Source organism: Pyrenophora tritici-repentis, chromosome 2, assembly GCF_003171515.1.
Source record: "Pyrenophora tritici-repentis strain M4 chromosome 2, whole genome shotgun sequence".
In the NCBI taxonomy this organism is placed as follows: domain Eukaryota; kingdom Fungi; phylum Ascomycota; class Dothideomycetes; order Pleosporales; family Pleosporaceae; genus Pyrenophora; species Pyrenophora tritici-repentis.
In genome coordinates, this window is record NC_089391.1 from 301334 (window position 1) to 318442 (window position 17109).

The window sequence follows — 17109 nt, forward strand, 5'->3', positions numbered from 1 at the left end:
GACACTGAGGCGTTTCACGCTCGAGAGCCGACTATACAGCCGACAAACAATCCCTCGCGCCACATCAAGAGCTAGAGCTTGTGAGATATATCAAAACACTCACAGAGAGAGGCCTACCCCCTACAAGGGAGATGATCAGGAATTTCTCATCAGAAGTAGCCCATCAGCAGCTCAGCGAGAGCTGGGTTACTCGCTTCATCAACCGACACGAGATCCATCTCATCTCAAAGTGGACCAGCGCCATGGATCGTACGCGCCACCTGGCTGATTCTGAGTCAAAGTATAGACTCTACTTCGAGCTGCTGCATCGAAAGATCACCGAATACCACCTTGAGGCTCGAGATATATACAATATGGATGAGAAGGGCTTCTTAATTGGCTTAATAGGCAGAAGCAAGAGGATATTTAGCAGACGTCAATGGGAGAAGAAGGAGGTTCGAGCATCTCTCTAGGATGGATCACGCGAGTTTCTGACAGTCCTGGCCTGCTGCTGCGCTGATGGGAGCTCGCTGCCCCTAAGCCTCATCTACGCATCTGCGAAAGGAGCTATACGATCAAGTTGGGTGGAGGATATCAAGGCAGGAGAACATGCTATCTTTGTCTCATCATCTCCAACAGGCTGGTCAAACAATAACATTGGTCTAGCTTGGCTTGAGCAGGTGTTTGATCGCTGTACAAAGCAGCGATCAGGGAGATGGAGATTACTTATCCTTGATGGCCATGGATCTCATGTCACGATGGAGTTTATCAAGTACTGCGATCGCCATAGGATTCTCCTCATGATCCTTCCTCCCTATTCGACTCACGCTCCAGCCGCTCGATGTAGTGCTATTTAAGCCACTCTCTCAAGCCTACTCCAACGAGCTCACCAATCATCTCCATAAGGCTCAAGGCCTCGTCCCAATCAAGAAAGGAGACTTCTTCCCACTCTTCTGGAGCGCATGGATATCCTCCTTCACAGAGAACCTTATATTGAAGGCCTTCGAAGCTACTGGGATCTGGCCGATAGATGCCAGGAAATGAGGCAGCAGACAGATTGGCTGACCTAGGAGCTCAGCATCCATCATCCCTAACAGGAAAAGCCGCTGTGCCTACACTCTTAGGCATCAAAACGATAGCCCGCAAGACACTACGACACACGCAACAAACTTGGTGGTCTGACAAGAAGACTAAGCTCTCAAAGTGGTATAAAAGCTGGCATCTAGACTATGCGACACGCAGCAGTCTAAAGGAGCTGGAGCTACCGAGAGCCACTTTAGCCAGACTACTCTCTATTCGAACTAGGCACGGGGACTTCGCCTGGTATCATCGAAAGTACAACCACAAGGATGCGAACCTCGCCTGCTCATGCGGGCGCGACAAGACGCCAGAGCACCTCGCGCTCTGCCGCAAGACCCTAGGGGCCTTTAGCCGATGGCCACTCCGACCACCTACACCGCCATCTAGCCAAGCCGACGGCCTAGCGTATACTGCGGCCCTGATAGGGGAGCCAGAGGCCTTTGAAGCCTTCATCCAACTCACACAGTACTACACTAAGATCTGTCCCCGGTAGCTCTTCCTACCCTGCAACAGCAACAGGCAATGCAGCACCTGGCAGAACTAGGTTCAGCACAACAGCTGCAATACTCACCACCTCTCTTTTCCTCTCCCCTTCTTCCCTACACACACACACACTCTCTCTCTCTCTCCCCCTCGGCACATAGAGGCCTCAAAATGCAAGGAAATCTCCTTAATGTACATACATAGCTCAGTCTCCCCAGCTGGAAGGGGGGCTGTAGTTCTGAAATGGTAGCAATACCCGCGCAGGCAAGAAATGCTTTCTAAGGTAGTGTGTTCGCACTGTAATTCCATAGCTTAGCACGTCGTATATGCCCTTCGGGAGGCGAGATGGTGGACTTAATCCCCATCAACTAGACGCAAAATGAATACCAACCAACCAACCAACCAACCAGCCGATAGATGCCAACGTTATCCTTCGTAGATTTGCTAGCACGCCAGAAGCTGAGAGAAGCTCATCGTCAGGGCTCTCTGATCATGATTGGAGAAAGATAGATCGATTAGTTCGAGCTGCTATCACTAATAGCCATCAGTATGAGGCAAGAAAGCTGCGTTCAAGCGTCCACCATCTCTCTGTTCAGAATGAGCTTTTAAAGCATGAGAATGAGGGCTTAAAGGAGGCTCTTCAACACAAAAAGAAGCACAGGAAGAAGGGCAAAGCTCTTGACCTTCAACAGCGCCAGGAGTATCACGGTGGCTCTGTCTTCTGGTCTCCTCGCAAGTTGCGTGAGGCTCGAGCTAGAGAAGCAGTACGGGAGCGAGATGAGACGGAGGAGAAACTCCAAAAAGCATTGGCCAAGAAGCAGCGTAAGGAGGCTCAACTGCAGCGTCAAGTTGAGCTCGAGGAGAAGCGTGTAGAGAGGAAGAGGCTCAAAGAGATGAGGGAGGTTGAGCGAGCTGAGAAAGCAGCTGAACGCGCGCGCAAAGTTGAAGCTCAACACCAGAAAAAATCTATCCAACAAGCTCAAAAACGCAAGCGTAAAGCCTCACAAGTACTCTCACCAAGTAACAAGCGTCAAAAACGCGCTGGCGCTGCTCACGCTGGTGTTCAAGCTGGAGATGAGCTATCTGCTACTCCAGCCAAAGTCACATCACGTGGCCGCAACGTCAACCTCCCACAAAAATATAGATAGTACAAGTTGATCGCAAGCATCTGATTACTGCTATACTACGTTTTTATTAATATTGAGTTATTATGTGGCGTTGTACAGCCTCATTTTTGAGATCGCTAAGATAGTGTTCGGCGTGCACGGACACGTTAACTCAAAACCCCGCTTCAACACCCTGCCTCAACACCCTGCCTCAATACCCTGCCTCAACACCTCAGATCCACTCTAAGCCCGATTTCCACCGGCCCCATGCCTACTATCAGCAAAAAGAACTCGAACAAAGAGTATCGTAAGAGAATAGAAGAGCGCACCAGAGCAGGACACTGTGGTTACAGCCTTTCATGTCCAGATGCACCCGGACAACACACATATTGTGAATTTCACCGTCGCCATCGAGCTACCAAGCAAAGAGCAAAGCGCGCCGAGAAAATCTACAGGCACGCATCGACAACTAGTCTAGAAGATTCTCGCGACGTGACGCGCCAAGCTCCATCGGTTCCACAAGCACAAGCAGCATTGCCCACGCGCGCTATCCATGCACCAAACGTATCGTGGCAGAAACTATTTTGGGTTTCTTTCCCTGACACAAAGCGACTCGACGAGACGGCCACTCTCGCTATCCAGCTTTTCCCCGAGGACCGTGAGAGCCTTGGTCACGATCCCTGGCTAACAGAAGCCTGTTCGATGACATTGCACAACACTGTCATACCGTCTGATAACGAGGACTGCTTCATACACCAAGGCCTAGTCACGGCACTAGCCACGAAAGCACTGGCTCAAATTTCCGTCGATGCGCATACATGGGACTGGCTGGCAACTCAACTCCAAGGTAACCTACTGTCTAGGTCCTGCACAGATGAAGATGGGAATGCGCTGCATGGCATACTGTTCCTGCATTGGACCACTAACGAGCCCACAAACCCCACCCTAGACAAGGTCTACAGCGCGGTACGCCTGTTAAAACATATCCACCCAGCATCATTTCGCGTCTACCCAAACGAGAACGAAGCCGAGCAAGAGAGGAACAAGCTAGGGGATATTCGGGCCTTAGACGAAGTCGCTTCTTCGTCGCCGCAAGAGTTTTCCTACCGGCCCAGGACATGCTATGGGCATGGTCCATGCAAGCTCCGCGATTACCAGACAACAGTCCACAAGAGGACACAGAGTGGCTGCGCGACGCATGTCCATGTTCGGGAACGTGGAGACCATCATGAACTTACCTGTCAGTCAGAGGCGCAAATGCTGGAGACTACGTCGCAGAACAGCCGAGGTCGGAAAAAGAAACCCATAGTGGCGTCAAGGTCATCTAGGACACCAGCACATAGTGCTGATCATTCGGCACATTAGTTCTAGCAAGAGTTCGTCCCGTCACTACAGAGCTGTGAGTTTCGAGTCTTCATTGCCACTGAACCAAGCAAAAGAGGCATCCGAGGTCGGATTGGTCAGGTTATTGCCATTGCGAAGACTTCCTTCAACAGTGATACACAAGCACTCGCGGTACGAGAGTTCCTTCCGGAAGACTTGGAGCCCACATTGACCCGGTTGGATCTCGTTCGATTTGCCCTCTTTATCTTTAAGAGGCTACGCGCGCGACCAGACAGTATGATCTTCTTCGAGTCTCTCGAAGTTGGCGTGCGTCTCGATATCGGCGTTGCCGACACTGGGACTGCTAAAAAGGCTTTCTTTGTAAACGAAATCATACGGTGGTACGGAGCACACTACTTCTCTTATCACATCTGCGCAGAACCAAAGACGCAAATATGCAAGGCGTTTGCGGGTGCCTTTGCCATGGTTATCAACTCTGGTACGGGGTGCGTATCCTAGTCATGTTGTACTCCTACACGCGACTCCTGTGATAGTCCGGTGTGCTCCTATAGAAAACAAGGGTCTTATTGGAACAAGGTCCCTCTAGTAGTATGACTACTATGGATAACCGAGTGGGAGGAGGGACAAGGCGGGGTGGCTACAACGTATTGTATTGACTATCGTGTAATGTGTCAAGGTCTCACTCTATTGTGGTGGGTGCTATTGCCCACCGGGCAGTGCCTGCCACACCAGCACATCATGTGACCCCCAAGCACCTTCTACCTGGACTGAACCCAGATATTCTCAACATGAAGGCAGTTAAATTTCTTGGTAACCCAGGAATTATTTCGCTCGGCACAGGCATTCCATCTAGCGATTATTTTCCGTTTGAAGAGCTGTCTATGAAATTACCTGCCGTTGGTCGCTTTTCAGAGGCTGAAACAAGGGACTTTGGTGTTACTATTAGTGTTGGCAAACACGATCTAATGCACCATAGATCTGTATTTGATATCTCTACAGCATTCAATTATGGCCCCGGATCTGGCTCAGCACAACTCTTGCGGTGGATCACCGAACATACAGATCTCATACATAATCCGCCGTATCGAGACTGGCGTTGCTCGATGAGCGTTGGAAATACATCTGCGATTGAGATGGTTTTTAGATTGCTTGCCGAGCGTGAGGATTCGGTGCTTTTCGAAGAGTACACCTTTACCGGTGCTGTCGAAATAGCTACTCCTCTCGGTATCTGCCCGATCGGCGTTCCCATAGACTCTGAAGGTCTCCTGCCAGAGGGATTGGACGATATTCTCTCCAATTGGGATATTCAAACACGTGGCACTCGTAAACCACACCTCTTGTATTCCATCCCGACCGGACAAAACCCCACAGGTGCTACCCAGACTGCCGCCCGCCGCCGCTCTATATACAAAGTCTGTCAGAAACACGACGTACTCATAATTGAAGACGACCCCTATTATTACTTGCAAATGGAACCTTACCATCATGACTCTAGCACTGCTGTAGCGGCTCTGTCATCGCATACTAAATTCCTACAGTTGCTCGTGCCAAGTTTCCTCTCTATGGACACAGACGGTCGTGTTATTCGATTCGACACTTTTTCCAAGGTGGTCGCGCCAGGCTCTCGCATAGGATGGGTGACGGTATCGCAGCAGATTATCGAGAAATACAAAGCACACTCTGGATTGTCGACCCAGGGCCCGTCTGGAGTATCACAGCTCATCCTCTGGAAGTTACTAGACGAGCACTGGGGCCACGCGGGATATCTTGACTGGCTTCTCTACCTACGCAAAGAATATACATCTCGGCGGGCCACCATTCTATCTGCTTGTGAAGAATTCCTCCCTAAACAGGTTGTGTCATGGGCCCCACCTAGAGCGGGGTTCTTCAACTGGCTGCAGATAGACTTTCGTCGGCATCCAAACTATCCTCAACAAGACATACTTGCAATTGAGGAGCAGTTATTCATGCGGGTTATTAACCATGGTACATGGATTCTGTGTGGTCGCTGGTTCAGGGCAGACTCAACGCAACCCCTTAACTTATTATCCTTCAGGTTGACATATGCTGCAGCCCCAGCGGAACATATCAGCGAAGGAATAAAGAGACTAGGGGCGGCGATCAGAGAAGAATTCAGATTGGAATAGGTATGGCATGGCAACTAACTTCGATCTGTTAGAGAATTAGAAGAAGAAGAAGTGATATTCAGTATCTAGTATTTACAAGCAATGACAATGTTTGAGACTAATACTATTACTATCGGATCGTGAGTATCGGTAAAGTCCCTCCGTATGTGCCGGAAAACCTGGTGGGCCGGAACTAGCCAATAATAGCGAAAAGTCAGCAGTCATCCCCACGCGATGCTGTATCTCATTGGCTCATTCCGGCCCACCAGGTTTTCCGGCAGCCACGCATTTACCCGCTAGTACCTTTACGGCCTAGCTGCTTCATTCCCTCTTCCCACTGCGTATATAGACCTCTTTCCGATAGCTCTAATACTACATGATTCTCCTCAACCTTGACGCTTGACATAAAGGTCTATGTACAAGAGCGCGGGGAGGATATGTACCGTAGGGTAGCAGGCGCTAGGCCAAGATAGGGATGAGGGCACGTGACCTACAGAGTGCCGAGTTGGTGCCGTGACACTTACGTCACACTCTTACTTCTCTATTCTCTACTATCTCTCTTACGGCATTGAACTGCCTCTAAACACACAAGGGATCCACCCTAATGTTGTCAGATAATAGCACTGTTGAAGATGAGAGCGTACAGACGCTGGGTTAGACTAGCGCGACCCGGCATCTGTGAGAGCCAATCGGATCACAGGAAGGCTTGGCACCCCCTAGGTGTGCCCACAACCGTAGACAGAACCAAGACACAATCAATCATCAATATCATCATCATCATTACCTATTTTATCAGTATTCCAGATGAGAGTGAATATCTGACACTCCACAACCACGCGGCTGCACGGCTTGGGAGTAGTTGGAATCTGTTTCTTTTGATGGGTTTAGTCGGTTTCTGATGGAGTTTTACGTGTTCTGAAAAACTCGAAGTTCGTGTTGCCCACTTTGTAAGGCTAACGTTAAAGCGGGTGGTAGCTAGATGGAGTTCTGTTAGTTTTGTAGCGACCTTTTATTATTATGGTGACTCTTACAACTCTAGCGCTAGAGCACACGGGATTCACTTAAGCCTATACTAGAAACACCGCCCTGATTTACAATACTGACTGCAATTATGGCTTGGTATGATCTAATAACTCCGTAAAACCCGACACTATTTATAAAAAGACCCTTGTTCTCTATAGGAGCACACCGGACTATCACAGGAGTCGCGTGCAGGAGTACAACATGACTAGGATACGCACCCCGTACCAGAGTTAATAACCATGGCAAAGGCACCCGCAAACGCCTTGCATATTTGCGTCTTTGGTTCTGCGCAGATGTGATAAGAGAAGTAGTGTGCTCCGTACCACCGTGTGATTTCGTTTACAAAGAAAGCCTTTTTAGCAGTCCTAGTGTTGGCAACGCCGATATCAAGACGCACGCCAACTTCGAGAGACTCAAAGAAGATCATACTGTCTGGTCGCGCGCGTAGCCTCTCAAAGACAAAGAGGGCAAATCGAACGAGATCCAACCGGGTCAATGCGGGCTCTAAGTCTTCTGGAAGGAATTCTCGTACCGCGAGTGCTTGTGTATCACTATTAAAGGAAGTCTTCGCAATGGCAATAACCTGACCAATCCGACCTCGGATGCCTTTTTTGCTTGGTTCAGTGGCAATGAAGACTCGAAACTCACAGCTCTGTAGTGACGGGACGAACTCTTGGTGGAACCAATGTGCCGAATGATCAGCACTATGTGCTGGTGTCCTAGATGACTTTGACGCCACTATCGGTTTCTTTTTCCGACCTCGGCTGTTCTGCGACGTAGTCTCCAGCATTTGCGCCTCTGGCTGACAGGTAAGTTCATAATGGTCCCCACGCTTCCGAACATGGACGTGCGTCGCGCAGCCACTCTGTGTCCTCTTGTGGACCGTTGTCTGGTAATCGCGGAGCTTGCATGGACCATGCCCATAGCATGTCCTGGGCCGGTAAGAAAACTCTTGCGGCGACGAAGAAGCGACTTCGTCCAAGGCCCGAATGTCCCCTAGCTTGTTCCTCTCTTGCTCGGCTTCATTCTCGTTTGGGTAGACGCGAAACGATGCTGGGTGGATGTGTTTTAACAGGCGTACCGTGCTGTAGACCTTGTCTAGGGTGGGGTTCGTGGGCTCGTTAGTGGTCCAATGCAGGAATAGTATGCCGTGCAGCGCATTCCCATCTTTATCTGTGCAGGACCTGGACAGTAGGTTCCCTTGGAGTTGGGTTGCCAGCCAGTCCCATGTATGCACATCAACGGAAATTTGAGCCAGTGCTTTCGTGGCTAGTGCCGTGACTAGGCCTTGGTGTATGAAGCAGTCCTCGTTACCAGACGGTATGACAGTGTTGTGCAATGTCATCGAACAGGCTTCTGCTAGCCAGGGATCGTGACCAAGGCTCTCGCGGTCCTCGGGGAAAAGCTGGATAGCGAGAGTGGCCGTCTCGTCGAGTCGCTTTGTGTCAGGGAAAGAAACCCAAAATAGTTTCTGCCACGATACGTTTGGCGCATAGACGGCGCGCGTGGGCAATGCTGCTTGTGCTTGTGGAGCCGATGGAGCTTGGCGCGTCACGTCGCGAGAATCTTCTAGACTAGTTGTCGATGCGTGCCTGTGGATATTCTCAGCGCGCTTTGCTCTTTGCTTAGTAGCTCGATGGCGACGGTGAAATTCACAATATGTGTGTTGTCCGGGTGCATCTGGACATGAAAGGCTGTAACCACAGTGTCCTGCTCTGGTGCGCTCTTTTATTCTCTCACGATACTCTTTGTTAGAGTTCTTTTTGCTGATAGTAGGCATGGGGCCGGTGGAAATCGGGCTTGAAGTGGATTTGAGGCGTTGAGGCAGGGCGTTGAGGCAGGGTGTTGAGGCAGGGTGTTGAGGCAAGTTTGGCAGGCCGCCCGAATGGCCGAGTATGCTAAGACGCTAACTTACCGGTACCTACCGTGCACGGTCACCTTTTGCCTCGGGTCAACTTTTGACGCACCCCACCAACATGAGAAACTCAGAAAATGAAGCTGTAGAGCCACCAACAAAAGCTATTATCGCGAGATACCTTAGAATTGTACTCACTATACTATTGCGATCAACTTGTGCTACTTGTATTTACTTGGTACCTTGGTGGTGCGGCCAAGGCGGGTGGTTTGAGTTGGGACGGGTGGTGCAGCCACATCAGCTTGTACATTAGATGAATCAACAACAACACGTTTCTGATGCTTCTGCTTCTGAGTAGACGCTTGTGAGGCCTTGCACTTACCCTTTTGGAACAGTTGTGTAGCTTTTTCGGCGTCGCGAGCTGCTTTCTGGCGCTCCTTTTCAGCTAGCTTTGCGGCTCGCTCCTTCTCCCGCACCTCCTTAAGTCTCTCTCTCTCAAGACGCTTCTCCTGAGCTTTTTGGAGCTTAAGTAATCGAGCTTGCTTCTTTAGCTCAGATCTCTCAGCTTTCTGGAGTTGTAGCTCATGTTGCTGTCGTCGTCGTACCATCTCATCGTCCCTGGCTTGACGTACTTTCCTGGGCGACCAGAAAACAGCTCCACCGTTATACTCCTGGGGATTATTAAGTTGGAGGGTATAGCTCTTCCTTTTGTGTCTCTTTTTGACCAAAAGAGCTTCTCTTAAGCCCCTGATCTCTCCATGGAGGATACTGTTTTGAGCTGAGATATGGTGGAGGCTTCGGCGGAGCTTTTTCACCTCCTTAGTGCTCTGTGCCAATGGGGGAGAAACTTGTAGTATTAGGACTATGGGAATGAGAGACTATATACGGAGGCCAAGGCGCTAGCCGCAGGGACCAAGTAATCACGTGGATGGACGTTCACCTCAACACTGACACAGAGTACGATCTCCCTCTGGCTAGGCAGTGAGAGTTGTAGTGCGTGTTTGAGTCCTCTGCACGCGCCTATAGCCTCCGCATCGAAGACGTGGCTAAGGGCATTTAGTGAGCCTTGTCCAGTCGCCACGGCGGCCTGGCCCTGGTATATAGCGTACCCGTATGTGACCACCCTTGTACCATTGATTTGTTGTTCAGACCCGTCTGAGAAGACAGTGATTGTCTCTTGTCCAAGAGACTCCCACCAGGTGGTGAAATTCTGGGCAGCAATGTCCTTTCCTTGCCCTTGCGTTGGGTCCTGCCTCGACCCGTCTGAAAAGTGAGGGCTGGCTAGGACGTTTCGGGGTGTGGCGGGTAGCAGTTGTGCTACGCGCTGAACCTTCGATCTTGGTATCCGTCGGTTGCCCGCTGCGCGTCCTCGTATGACTAGTGGCAGTGTAGTTCTATTAGTAAGTGGGTGCTTGTCGTCTATTGTGCGTAGGTGAACTGCAAAGCGGAGCTTGGCCTCCTCTAGCGCCACCTGTGCCGACGGCATCGCAGCTTCTCTTAGCAGTACTGCGTTTGGTGTTGTCCTCCACGCAGGGAGGATTGCCTTCGTGGCTGCTATTAGTGCCTGATCTATCGTGGTTAGGTGCCAGCCTACCCTAGTGCTGACCGTGGGTTTACGGGAAACCCTTGCAATTCGTGGGTTCTTAGTCCTGCCCTCGTACCATGTTTCGGCTCCGTATAGTAGTATGGGCAGGATACATGTTATGGCTGCCTTGCGTAGCGATGCTGCTGGAGGGCCGTGGGCTGTGTTGGCGAGGCTCCGGAGATGGTTCGCTACTTTCCTAGCTTGCGCCGCCCTTTCTGCGACGTGCTTCTTGAAAGTTAGTCTCTTATCAAACCACACCCCAAGTCAGCGCAGCGCTGTCTGGCTTCCCCCTTACGCAGGGGCTACCTTTCGGGTAGTGACCGCACTCTCGGCTTCCTCTAGGCCTCAAGGGAAGCGTGAGGAACCTTGCGCAGTGTTATCTGGTTCTAAGACGGCAGATTGGTCGCTAGTTAGAGTTCAAACTCCACACTGTCCTGCGGAGCTTGGAGCACTCACTGTCGAGTATGCTGACTATGTGTAGCGGGTGCTTGCAAGGAAGTCACATTACTCAATCACTTAATGAGTTACGCAAGTTAGAAAAGAGGGCTGCGAGAGGGAATGCAAGCTTGTTTAGTGTGCTTTTTAAGCATATAGTGTAACGGTGGGATCAAGGAAGAGGGGGATTTGCATTGTTTGAGTAGCTATGAAGGAGGGCAGCTATATATAAGAATGTGGGATGTACCAAGTGTGGTAGCGAGAGCAGTACCCAACTTGTACCAGAATAGGTCTTGGCAAGGCCCAAACCGTTACATATAGGCTAACGTGCTTCACCACCGAGCGGCGCAGCTCCCCCACCAAAACGACATCGCAACACAACACACGTGATATCTCAACAAACACAACTCCAGAGGACCTATACTGAAGCTGATGTACAGGTAGCAATATCTGACCTTACTAGAAACCAAATTCAAAGTATCTGACGCGCTGGACAAGTCTATAACGTGCCCCAAACAACAATACGCCGACGACGCGACGGGAAGCACTCTCCACGCGACTGTGAACCAAACTGCAAGCACCTAACAAAACTAGAAGAGGAGGCTATTACTCAGCGTGTAATAGTCGAGGCTGAGAGAGGACTACCCTGTAGGAGAGACAACGTGCGAGATATGGCCAACAGACTGCTCCGAGAGCGTGGTGGAGAGGACGTTGGCAAGAACTGGGTTGATAGGTTTATCCAGCGCAATCCGGAGCTGCGTACGCGTCGAAGCCGTCCATACGATCGCCAGCGAGCTGCCTGCGAAGACCCAGTGCTTATTAAGGGCTGGTTTGAGCTGGTTCAGAATACAAAGGCGAAGTACGGTATTATTGACGAGGACATGTACAACTTTGATGAGACTGGCTTTATTATGGGCAAGATTTTATCACAGGCTCGGACAAACCAGGGAAATCTGTCGGCCGGGCAAGCCAGTCTCCATGCATTCACTTCTCACCAGTTAGCTCTCCTCTTATAGGACTAGCTCCTTCTGCTTAAGGGCTAGCCTCCTCTAGGCAGCACCCCGCACCATATAGCTAGCACTTCGCGGTTCTCAATACAACAACGATTTCGCCCACTCAGTTCCCCGATAAAATCAAAGAAGATCCAGCCAGGCAATCGAGAGTGGGTTACGCTGGTGCAAGCTGTTGGCGTGACAGCATATATGGGCAAACCGGTTAACCGGTTGAATTTACGGACCGAAACAACCGACCGGTCGAACCGGTTAAACCGATTAGACCAGTTGGATTTTATAAGGTATTGTGGTTGTTAGGATGACACCGATCAGATTCGTTCAAGAGTGGGATAATTGATTGCTCTAAGGATCAGAAAGATCAGACGGCTAGTCCGGTATTTGTACATGATGGACCAGTCCCTTGGCACGGATCCGGAGTCTCAAAGACCCGATCCGATCACGTGATCATCCGACGTCCAACATCAAGTCCCTTTCCGCGACAGGTATCTATCTACCAACCAAAATCAGCCTCAATACACCCAACCAGCTGTTGATCCAACTCATTCGCAGCACTTTGATCGATATAGGGATCCGGCGTGATAGGAAATCCTAATCCACTCGCTCGAACAGGGTAAATGTGCCCCTTTTTCAGCCAATTGCCTATACACTCAACAATCTCAATATTCCGAGGCGTTAGCCTGAGACGACTCCATGAACATGTTCTCCGAGCTCTTGAGAACACCCCTTCGGGCTCTGCAGACTCTGCAGGAATTGAGAGGATAGTGATAGCCATTCGAGAGAGACGAGGGTAGGATCGCCTTTGCGTTAGCTGACACCACCACTCTAGTAGAGTAAGCTTTAAACCATCAAGATCGATAGGTTCCATCTTGATAAAAGAATAGAAATCATCCACACCTCTAGGTAAAGCATACTTAAGCCTTTGCTTTGCCTTGTACTTTGCAAAGCTATTCAACTTTACTAAATCAAGCTCTACTACAGCCGCCGCATCTCCAGTCAGATAAGTGTCCTCAGTGAATTGAGTATTGAACTCCTCTTCCCAAATTATGCCAGCTGATTTGATTGCAGAATCAACCCAAGCCTTCTCCCAGAATGTGTCAAGATATGCGCGGCGAGATGACGGATCAAGAAGGATAGCAGCTCCGTAGGCAGGAACCTCGTCAGCACGACTATAGTACTTGTTGAGGACAAACCAGCCCATATTGATAGCTCTGACCATACGGAGGTCCTTTTCAGGCCCAGAGGAGTATCTCTTCTACAAGCCTTGTTAGTAAAGAATCCTAGAGTCTTAGCTTTCTAAACGTACCTTCTCATCTTCAAACTTCTTTAGAAGAATCTCAATAATAAGCAGCGGTTGAGCAATTGAGCTCTTCCCCTCCGCGTACAAAGTAGCCTCAGCAAATGTCTCAAGGAACTCATGTGCTCTATCAAGAATCTGCCAGTCCTCTCCAGTAAGCCGGTTATCTCCGAGAGCTACTTCATGCTGAAACATAAACTCCACAATCTGAGGTTTCATCCTTTTTGCTCGGCTGATGAAGTAATACCATGAGTTCCAGCGAGTGCGATTGTCGATCCCTAGCTGCAGTCCTACAGTATCTCGCCATAAGTCCATGTAGATAGTAGAACTGCGGAGCAATTTAGCAAGATCATGAGCTTGCGTAATGCTGGAATGTTCTCAATGCCCACAAACTTATCAGCAGTAGACTCCTGGCTTGCTACACTCTCAGCTGTATTCGCACGCCGCCTCTTTCTAGGTTCTTGTACAGCCTGATCCTTTTCCGTAGAACGCTCTTCTGCCTCTCTTTTTCGCCTCTCAGCTAGCACATCTGAGAATGTATTAATAAGCTCTTCGCCCTCAACTTCAGCGGCCTCAGTAAATGCAGCTTCAAGTGCTTCCTTCGATGACGCAAGTAGAAATGCTTGGAGGCTTAGGTTGATGATATGGGCTATACAGCGAACACGCCGTTGCTCTGCATTGAAGGAAATGCCCTTTGCATAAAGTTGTCAGATTAGATAAGATATTGCACAAAAGTGATAGATGTTCATAATTGATTGTTCTTGTGTCTGTTCTAAGGTGCGCGCTGAGAGTTTTGTTCAGCTAAGACGCTAACCCGTTATTAGCTAGCGGTGTCGGCACTTTCGGCTCGACACGCCTGCTATCTGACAGGTGGCTGGTATATTGGTATTGATTATCTAAAAACATAGGTGCTACGAAGGTACACCTAAGCTCAGCACAAGTTGGGCCGAAGTTGGGCCGAAGTGTTGAGCAGCCGACATCCCCACCGATACTCACGATCCGACACTTATTGTCGGTATACACACGGTGTGTCGCCTAATGAGGCCTAATGTACCGCCTCGATCCTACTTCGGATCCCCTCAGGTCCGATGATATGTATACCTTCGTAGCCCCCACATTCGTAGACAATACCAATACACAAGATTACCTTAGTTACTGTTGTTCGCCGTACGATCGTACAAGGCCTTCCAACACTTATAGATATTTAACTAGTTAACCGATTTAACCGATTTAACCGATTTAATTATATTAATTAAACCGGTCGACCGAGACCGACCGAAAACGCCGACCAACCGGTTAACCGGAATAACCGACCATTTTGCCTATGTATGAGCCCAAAACAGACGCTACTGAGACCTGAACTGTTTGAGACGCCAGTGGAAATCTGCCTCACAAAAACAGATCGCTCCATCTATCAGATCATTGAGGATGAGTACGAAGCCGACCCACTCGACCCGCTGGTCAAGGAAACCTTGCAACTGCTTAAAGATGGTGCGCGACGGTCGAAGATCCTGACCTTGAGCGAATGCGAAGCTAGAGGAGGACGCTTGTACTATCGCGACCGGCTCGTTATACCTGACAACGATGAGCTCAAGATGAAGATCCTCCGCGCAGCACATGACTCCGCGTGTGGTGGCCATCCTGGCCGTGGCAAAACACTCGAGCTCGTCCAACGTAAGTACTACTGGCCCGCATGTTCGACACAATTCGTCGATACGTCAGCTGCTGCCATATCTGTCGCCGTTCGAAAGCTTCTCGTGAGAAGTGCCACGGCCTTCTGAAACCGCTGCCTGTACCTGAACGGAGATGGCAAGACATCTCTATCGACTTCGTTGTCGATCTCCCTGAATCTGAAGGGTATAAAAACATCATGGTAGTCGTTGAACGGTTAACAAAATACCGTTATATGATCCCTTGTACCAAGATGGAAGCCATAGACGTCGCGCGAATGTTCCTCCGCTACGTGTGGTGCAACCACGGCCTCCCAGACACAATTATTTCTGACCGAGGCAGGCAGTTCGTCTCCGCTTTTTACGACGAATTGTGCAAACAACTGAAGATCGACCCGCGCTTCTCTACAGGATTTCATCCTGAAACTGATGGTCAAACTGAGAATGCAAACGCCGTCATGGAACAAGTCCTACGCGCGTACACAAACTACAGACAGGATGACTGGGTAAGCTGGTTGCCCACCGCCCAGTTCGAAGCCAACAATACTGTATCCGAATCTACTGGGGTGTCCCTAGGATGGCCTGTTACGGCCAGAACCCCCGAATGGGTTTTGAACCGCCCTACGGCATAAAGAGACCTGCGTACTAAGCCTTACAGGCTCGAGAAGTAAATTAGATGATCGAGAAGATGCGCGATGTGACTGAGTTCATCCGCGAAGAAATGATATGGGCACAAGCTATGCAACAAGAATATACCAACCGAAAACGGTTGCCAGCACTAGCGTACGAGGTCGGCGACGAAGTCTGGCTCGACGCCCGCAACATCAGAACACAACGCGCCTCGAAAAAGCTTGACTGGAAGAACTTTGGTCCTTACCGTGTGGCCAAGAAGATCTCTTCTTACGTATACCGACTCGACCTACCCGCTACGATGAAGATTCATCCAGTATTTCATGTATCCCTCCTCCGACTTGCGGCGGCAAAATTAGATTTTCTGCCTGGATAGCACGTACCGCCACCTGAACTATTCGTCGTAGACGGCGAACCACATTACTTTGTCGAGAGCGTCGAGAACCTCCGCTACAATAAACGACGAAAGCGAAACGAGTACCTCGTGAAATGGGTTGGCTATAAAGAACTTTCTTGGGAACCTGCCGAAGAGCTGAAAGAGAACGACACCTTCGTTCGCTTTCACGAACAGTTCCCAGAAAAACCAAAACCGCCAATGTTAACTTAACCCGACATCAGGAACAATACTGCTATCACTCACTCTCTCGAGAGCTCTAGAGTAAGGGGGGGTACTGTCACGGTAACCACCGTGGTCCCCTTGACACTCCTACCTCTGACCCATGGGCTCCTACTCTTAACCTGTACGCTCCTGCTTCTAATCCGCACGCTCCTATCGCAACAGTGCAACGTACTATCCTCGACAGTATGCTACTGTCTCGACATTGGTATGACATCACATAAGCTTTCTTCCGCTATATATCTTTCTCTGGCGAAACTCTCCGCTTCTTTTCTTCACGCAACGTCTTGTATTTACACTTGAGTACTGTACGTAGCACACAAATCAAACTTCTTTATAAGTTCTCAGATTACTGCTCGTTGTCTCTCGTGACAATCCCTATGTATAGTTACGCAGCGATAGTTAGTCAAGCCCGGTTTCATCCGGCTTTGAGGTTTAGGGTATGCAATTGGATCGAGTTCGTGGCGCGTCATATATCGACCAATCATAAGGAGTTGTGTCCACCTTCGTGGTGCGGCTAGCTTAGTGATCTAGTGCGTCATCGACCATATCTCACTCTTATTAATTGGTTGCCTTTGGCCATGTGCGCTTGTGCAGCAACTTGTTGCTCTATTGTGAACGTTCAGATACAACACCGTGCTAAGAAACTGAATTAGTATAAACGAAATTCTCTGCGTTTACGTGTCTAGATACTCAACTCTTGGTACTACTGCTTTGACTGTGTCGTCACGTGGGCGTGGTTTTTGGGGAAGTTGGTATTTCTTACGAACCAAATGCATGAGTTGGGTGCTGCATGGGACATGACTATAGTCCAATGAACATCTGCCACGTCAGCAGCGACACCCATCACTGTGGCGCAATACAAATCTG

The 17109-nt window shown here is 49.7% G+C and overlaps 11 protein-coding genes across 11 annotated transcripts; 9 read left to right on the top strand and 2 right to left on the bottom strand.

The window, feature by feature from the left end:
* Window positions 1–131: 131 nt before the first annotated feature.
* On the top strand, window positions 132–452 carry PtrM4_055990 (uncharacterized protein; the record flags this gene model as incomplete). The annotated part of the gene is made up of 1 exon (XM_066105203.1): window positions 132–452. One exon carries the CDS (start codon window positions 132–134, stop codon window positions 450–452), a length of 321 nt encoding a protein of 106 aa, XP_065963830.1.
* A 557-nt stretch (window positions 453–1009) lies between these two features.
* PtrM4_056000 (uncharacterized protein) lies at window positions 1010–1552 on the top strand (the record flags this gene model as incomplete). Its single annotated transcript, XM_066105204.1, has 1 exon — window positions 1010–1552. The coding sequence occupies one exon, from the start codon at window positions 1010–1012 to the stop codon at window positions 1550–1552; it is 543 nt and encodes a 180-aa protein (XP_065963831.1).
* A 407-nt stretch (window positions 1553–1959) lies between these two features.
* On the top strand, window positions 1960–2690 carry PtrM4_056010 (Membrane-bound metallopeptidase; the record flags this gene model as incomplete). Its single annotated transcript, XM_066105205.1, has 2 exons — window positions 1960–1977; window positions 2091–2690. The coding sequence occupies 2 exons, from the start codon at window positions 1960–1962 to the stop codon at window positions 2688–2690; spliced, it is 618 nt and encodes a 205-aa protein (XP_065963832.1).
* A 225-nt stretch (window positions 2691–2915) lies between these two features.
* PtrM4_056020 (uncharacterized protein) lies at window positions 2916–4490 on the top strand (the record flags this gene model as incomplete). Its single annotated transcript, XM_066105206.1, has 2 exons — window positions 2916–3956; window positions 4020–4490. The coding sequence occupies 2 exons, from the start codon at window positions 2916–2918 to the stop codon at window positions 4488–4490; spliced, it is 1512 nt and encodes a 503-aa protein (XP_065963833.1).
* Window positions 4491–4780: 290 nt separating this feature from the next.
* On the top strand, window positions 4781–6139 carry PtrM4_056030 (uncharacterized protein; the record flags this gene model as incomplete). Its single annotated transcript, XM_001942058.2, has 1 exon — window positions 4781–6139. One exon carries the CDS (start codon window positions 4781–4783, stop codon window positions 6137–6139), a length of 1359 nt encoding a protein of 452 aa, XP_001942093.1.
* A 1105-nt stretch (window positions 6140–7244) lies between these two features.
* On the bottom strand, window positions 7245–10482 carry PtrM4_056040 (uncharacterized protein; the record flags this gene model as incomplete). Its single annotated transcript, XM_066105207.1, has 4 exons — window positions 7245–7251; window positions 7360–8710; window positions 9379–9823; window positions 9949–10482. The coding sequence occupies 4 exons, from the start codon at window positions 10480–10482 to the stop codon at window positions 7245–7247; spliced, it is 2337 nt and encodes a 778-aa protein (XP_065963834.1).
* A 1205-nt stretch (window positions 10483–11687) lies between these two features.
* PtrM4_056050 (uncharacterized protein) lies at window positions 11688–12032 on the top strand (the record flags this gene model as incomplete). The annotated part of the gene is made up of 1 exon (XM_066105208.1): window positions 11688–12032. One exon carries the CDS (start codon window positions 11688–11690, stop codon window positions 12030–12032), a length of 345 nt encoding a protein of 114 aa, XP_065963835.1.
* A 487-nt stretch (window positions 12033–12519) lies between these two features.
* On the bottom strand, window positions 12520–14002 carry PtrM4_056060 (uncharacterized protein; the record flags this gene model as incomplete). The annotated part of the gene is made up of 4 exons (XM_066105209.1): window positions 12520–13281; window positions 13333–13651; window positions 13717–13922; window positions 13979–14002. 4 exons carry the CDS (start codon window positions 14000–14002, stop codon window positions 12520–12522), a joined length of 1311 nt encoding a protein of 436 aa, XP_065963836.1.
* Window positions 14003–14651: 649 nt separating this feature from the next.
* PtrM4_056070 (uncharacterized protein) lies at window positions 14652–15104 on the top strand (the record flags this gene model as incomplete). Its single annotated transcript, XM_066105210.1, has 1 exon — window positions 14652–15104. One exon carries the CDS (start codon window positions 14652–14654, stop codon window positions 15102–15104), a length of 453 nt encoding a protein of 150 aa, XP_065963837.1.
* Window positions 15105–15247: 143 nt separating this feature from the next.
* On the top strand, window positions 15248–15625 carry PtrM4_056080 (uncharacterized protein; the record flags this gene model as incomplete). Its single annotated transcript, XM_066105211.1, has 1 exon — window positions 15248–15625. The coding sequence occupies one exon, from the start codon at window positions 15248–15250 to the stop codon at window positions 15623–15625; it is 378 nt and encodes a 125-aa protein (XP_065963838.1).
* A 56-nt stretch (window positions 15626–15681) lies between these two features.
* Window positions 15682–16230, top strand: PtrM4_056090 (uncharacterized protein; the record flags this gene model as incomplete). Its single annotated transcript, XM_066105212.1, has 2 exons — window positions 15682–15939; window positions 16000–16230. The coding sequence occupies 2 exons, from the start codon at window positions 15682–15684 to the stop codon at window positions 16228–16230; spliced, it is 489 nt and encodes a 162-aa protein (XP_065963839.1).
* Window positions 16231–17109: the final 879 nt, after the last annotated feature.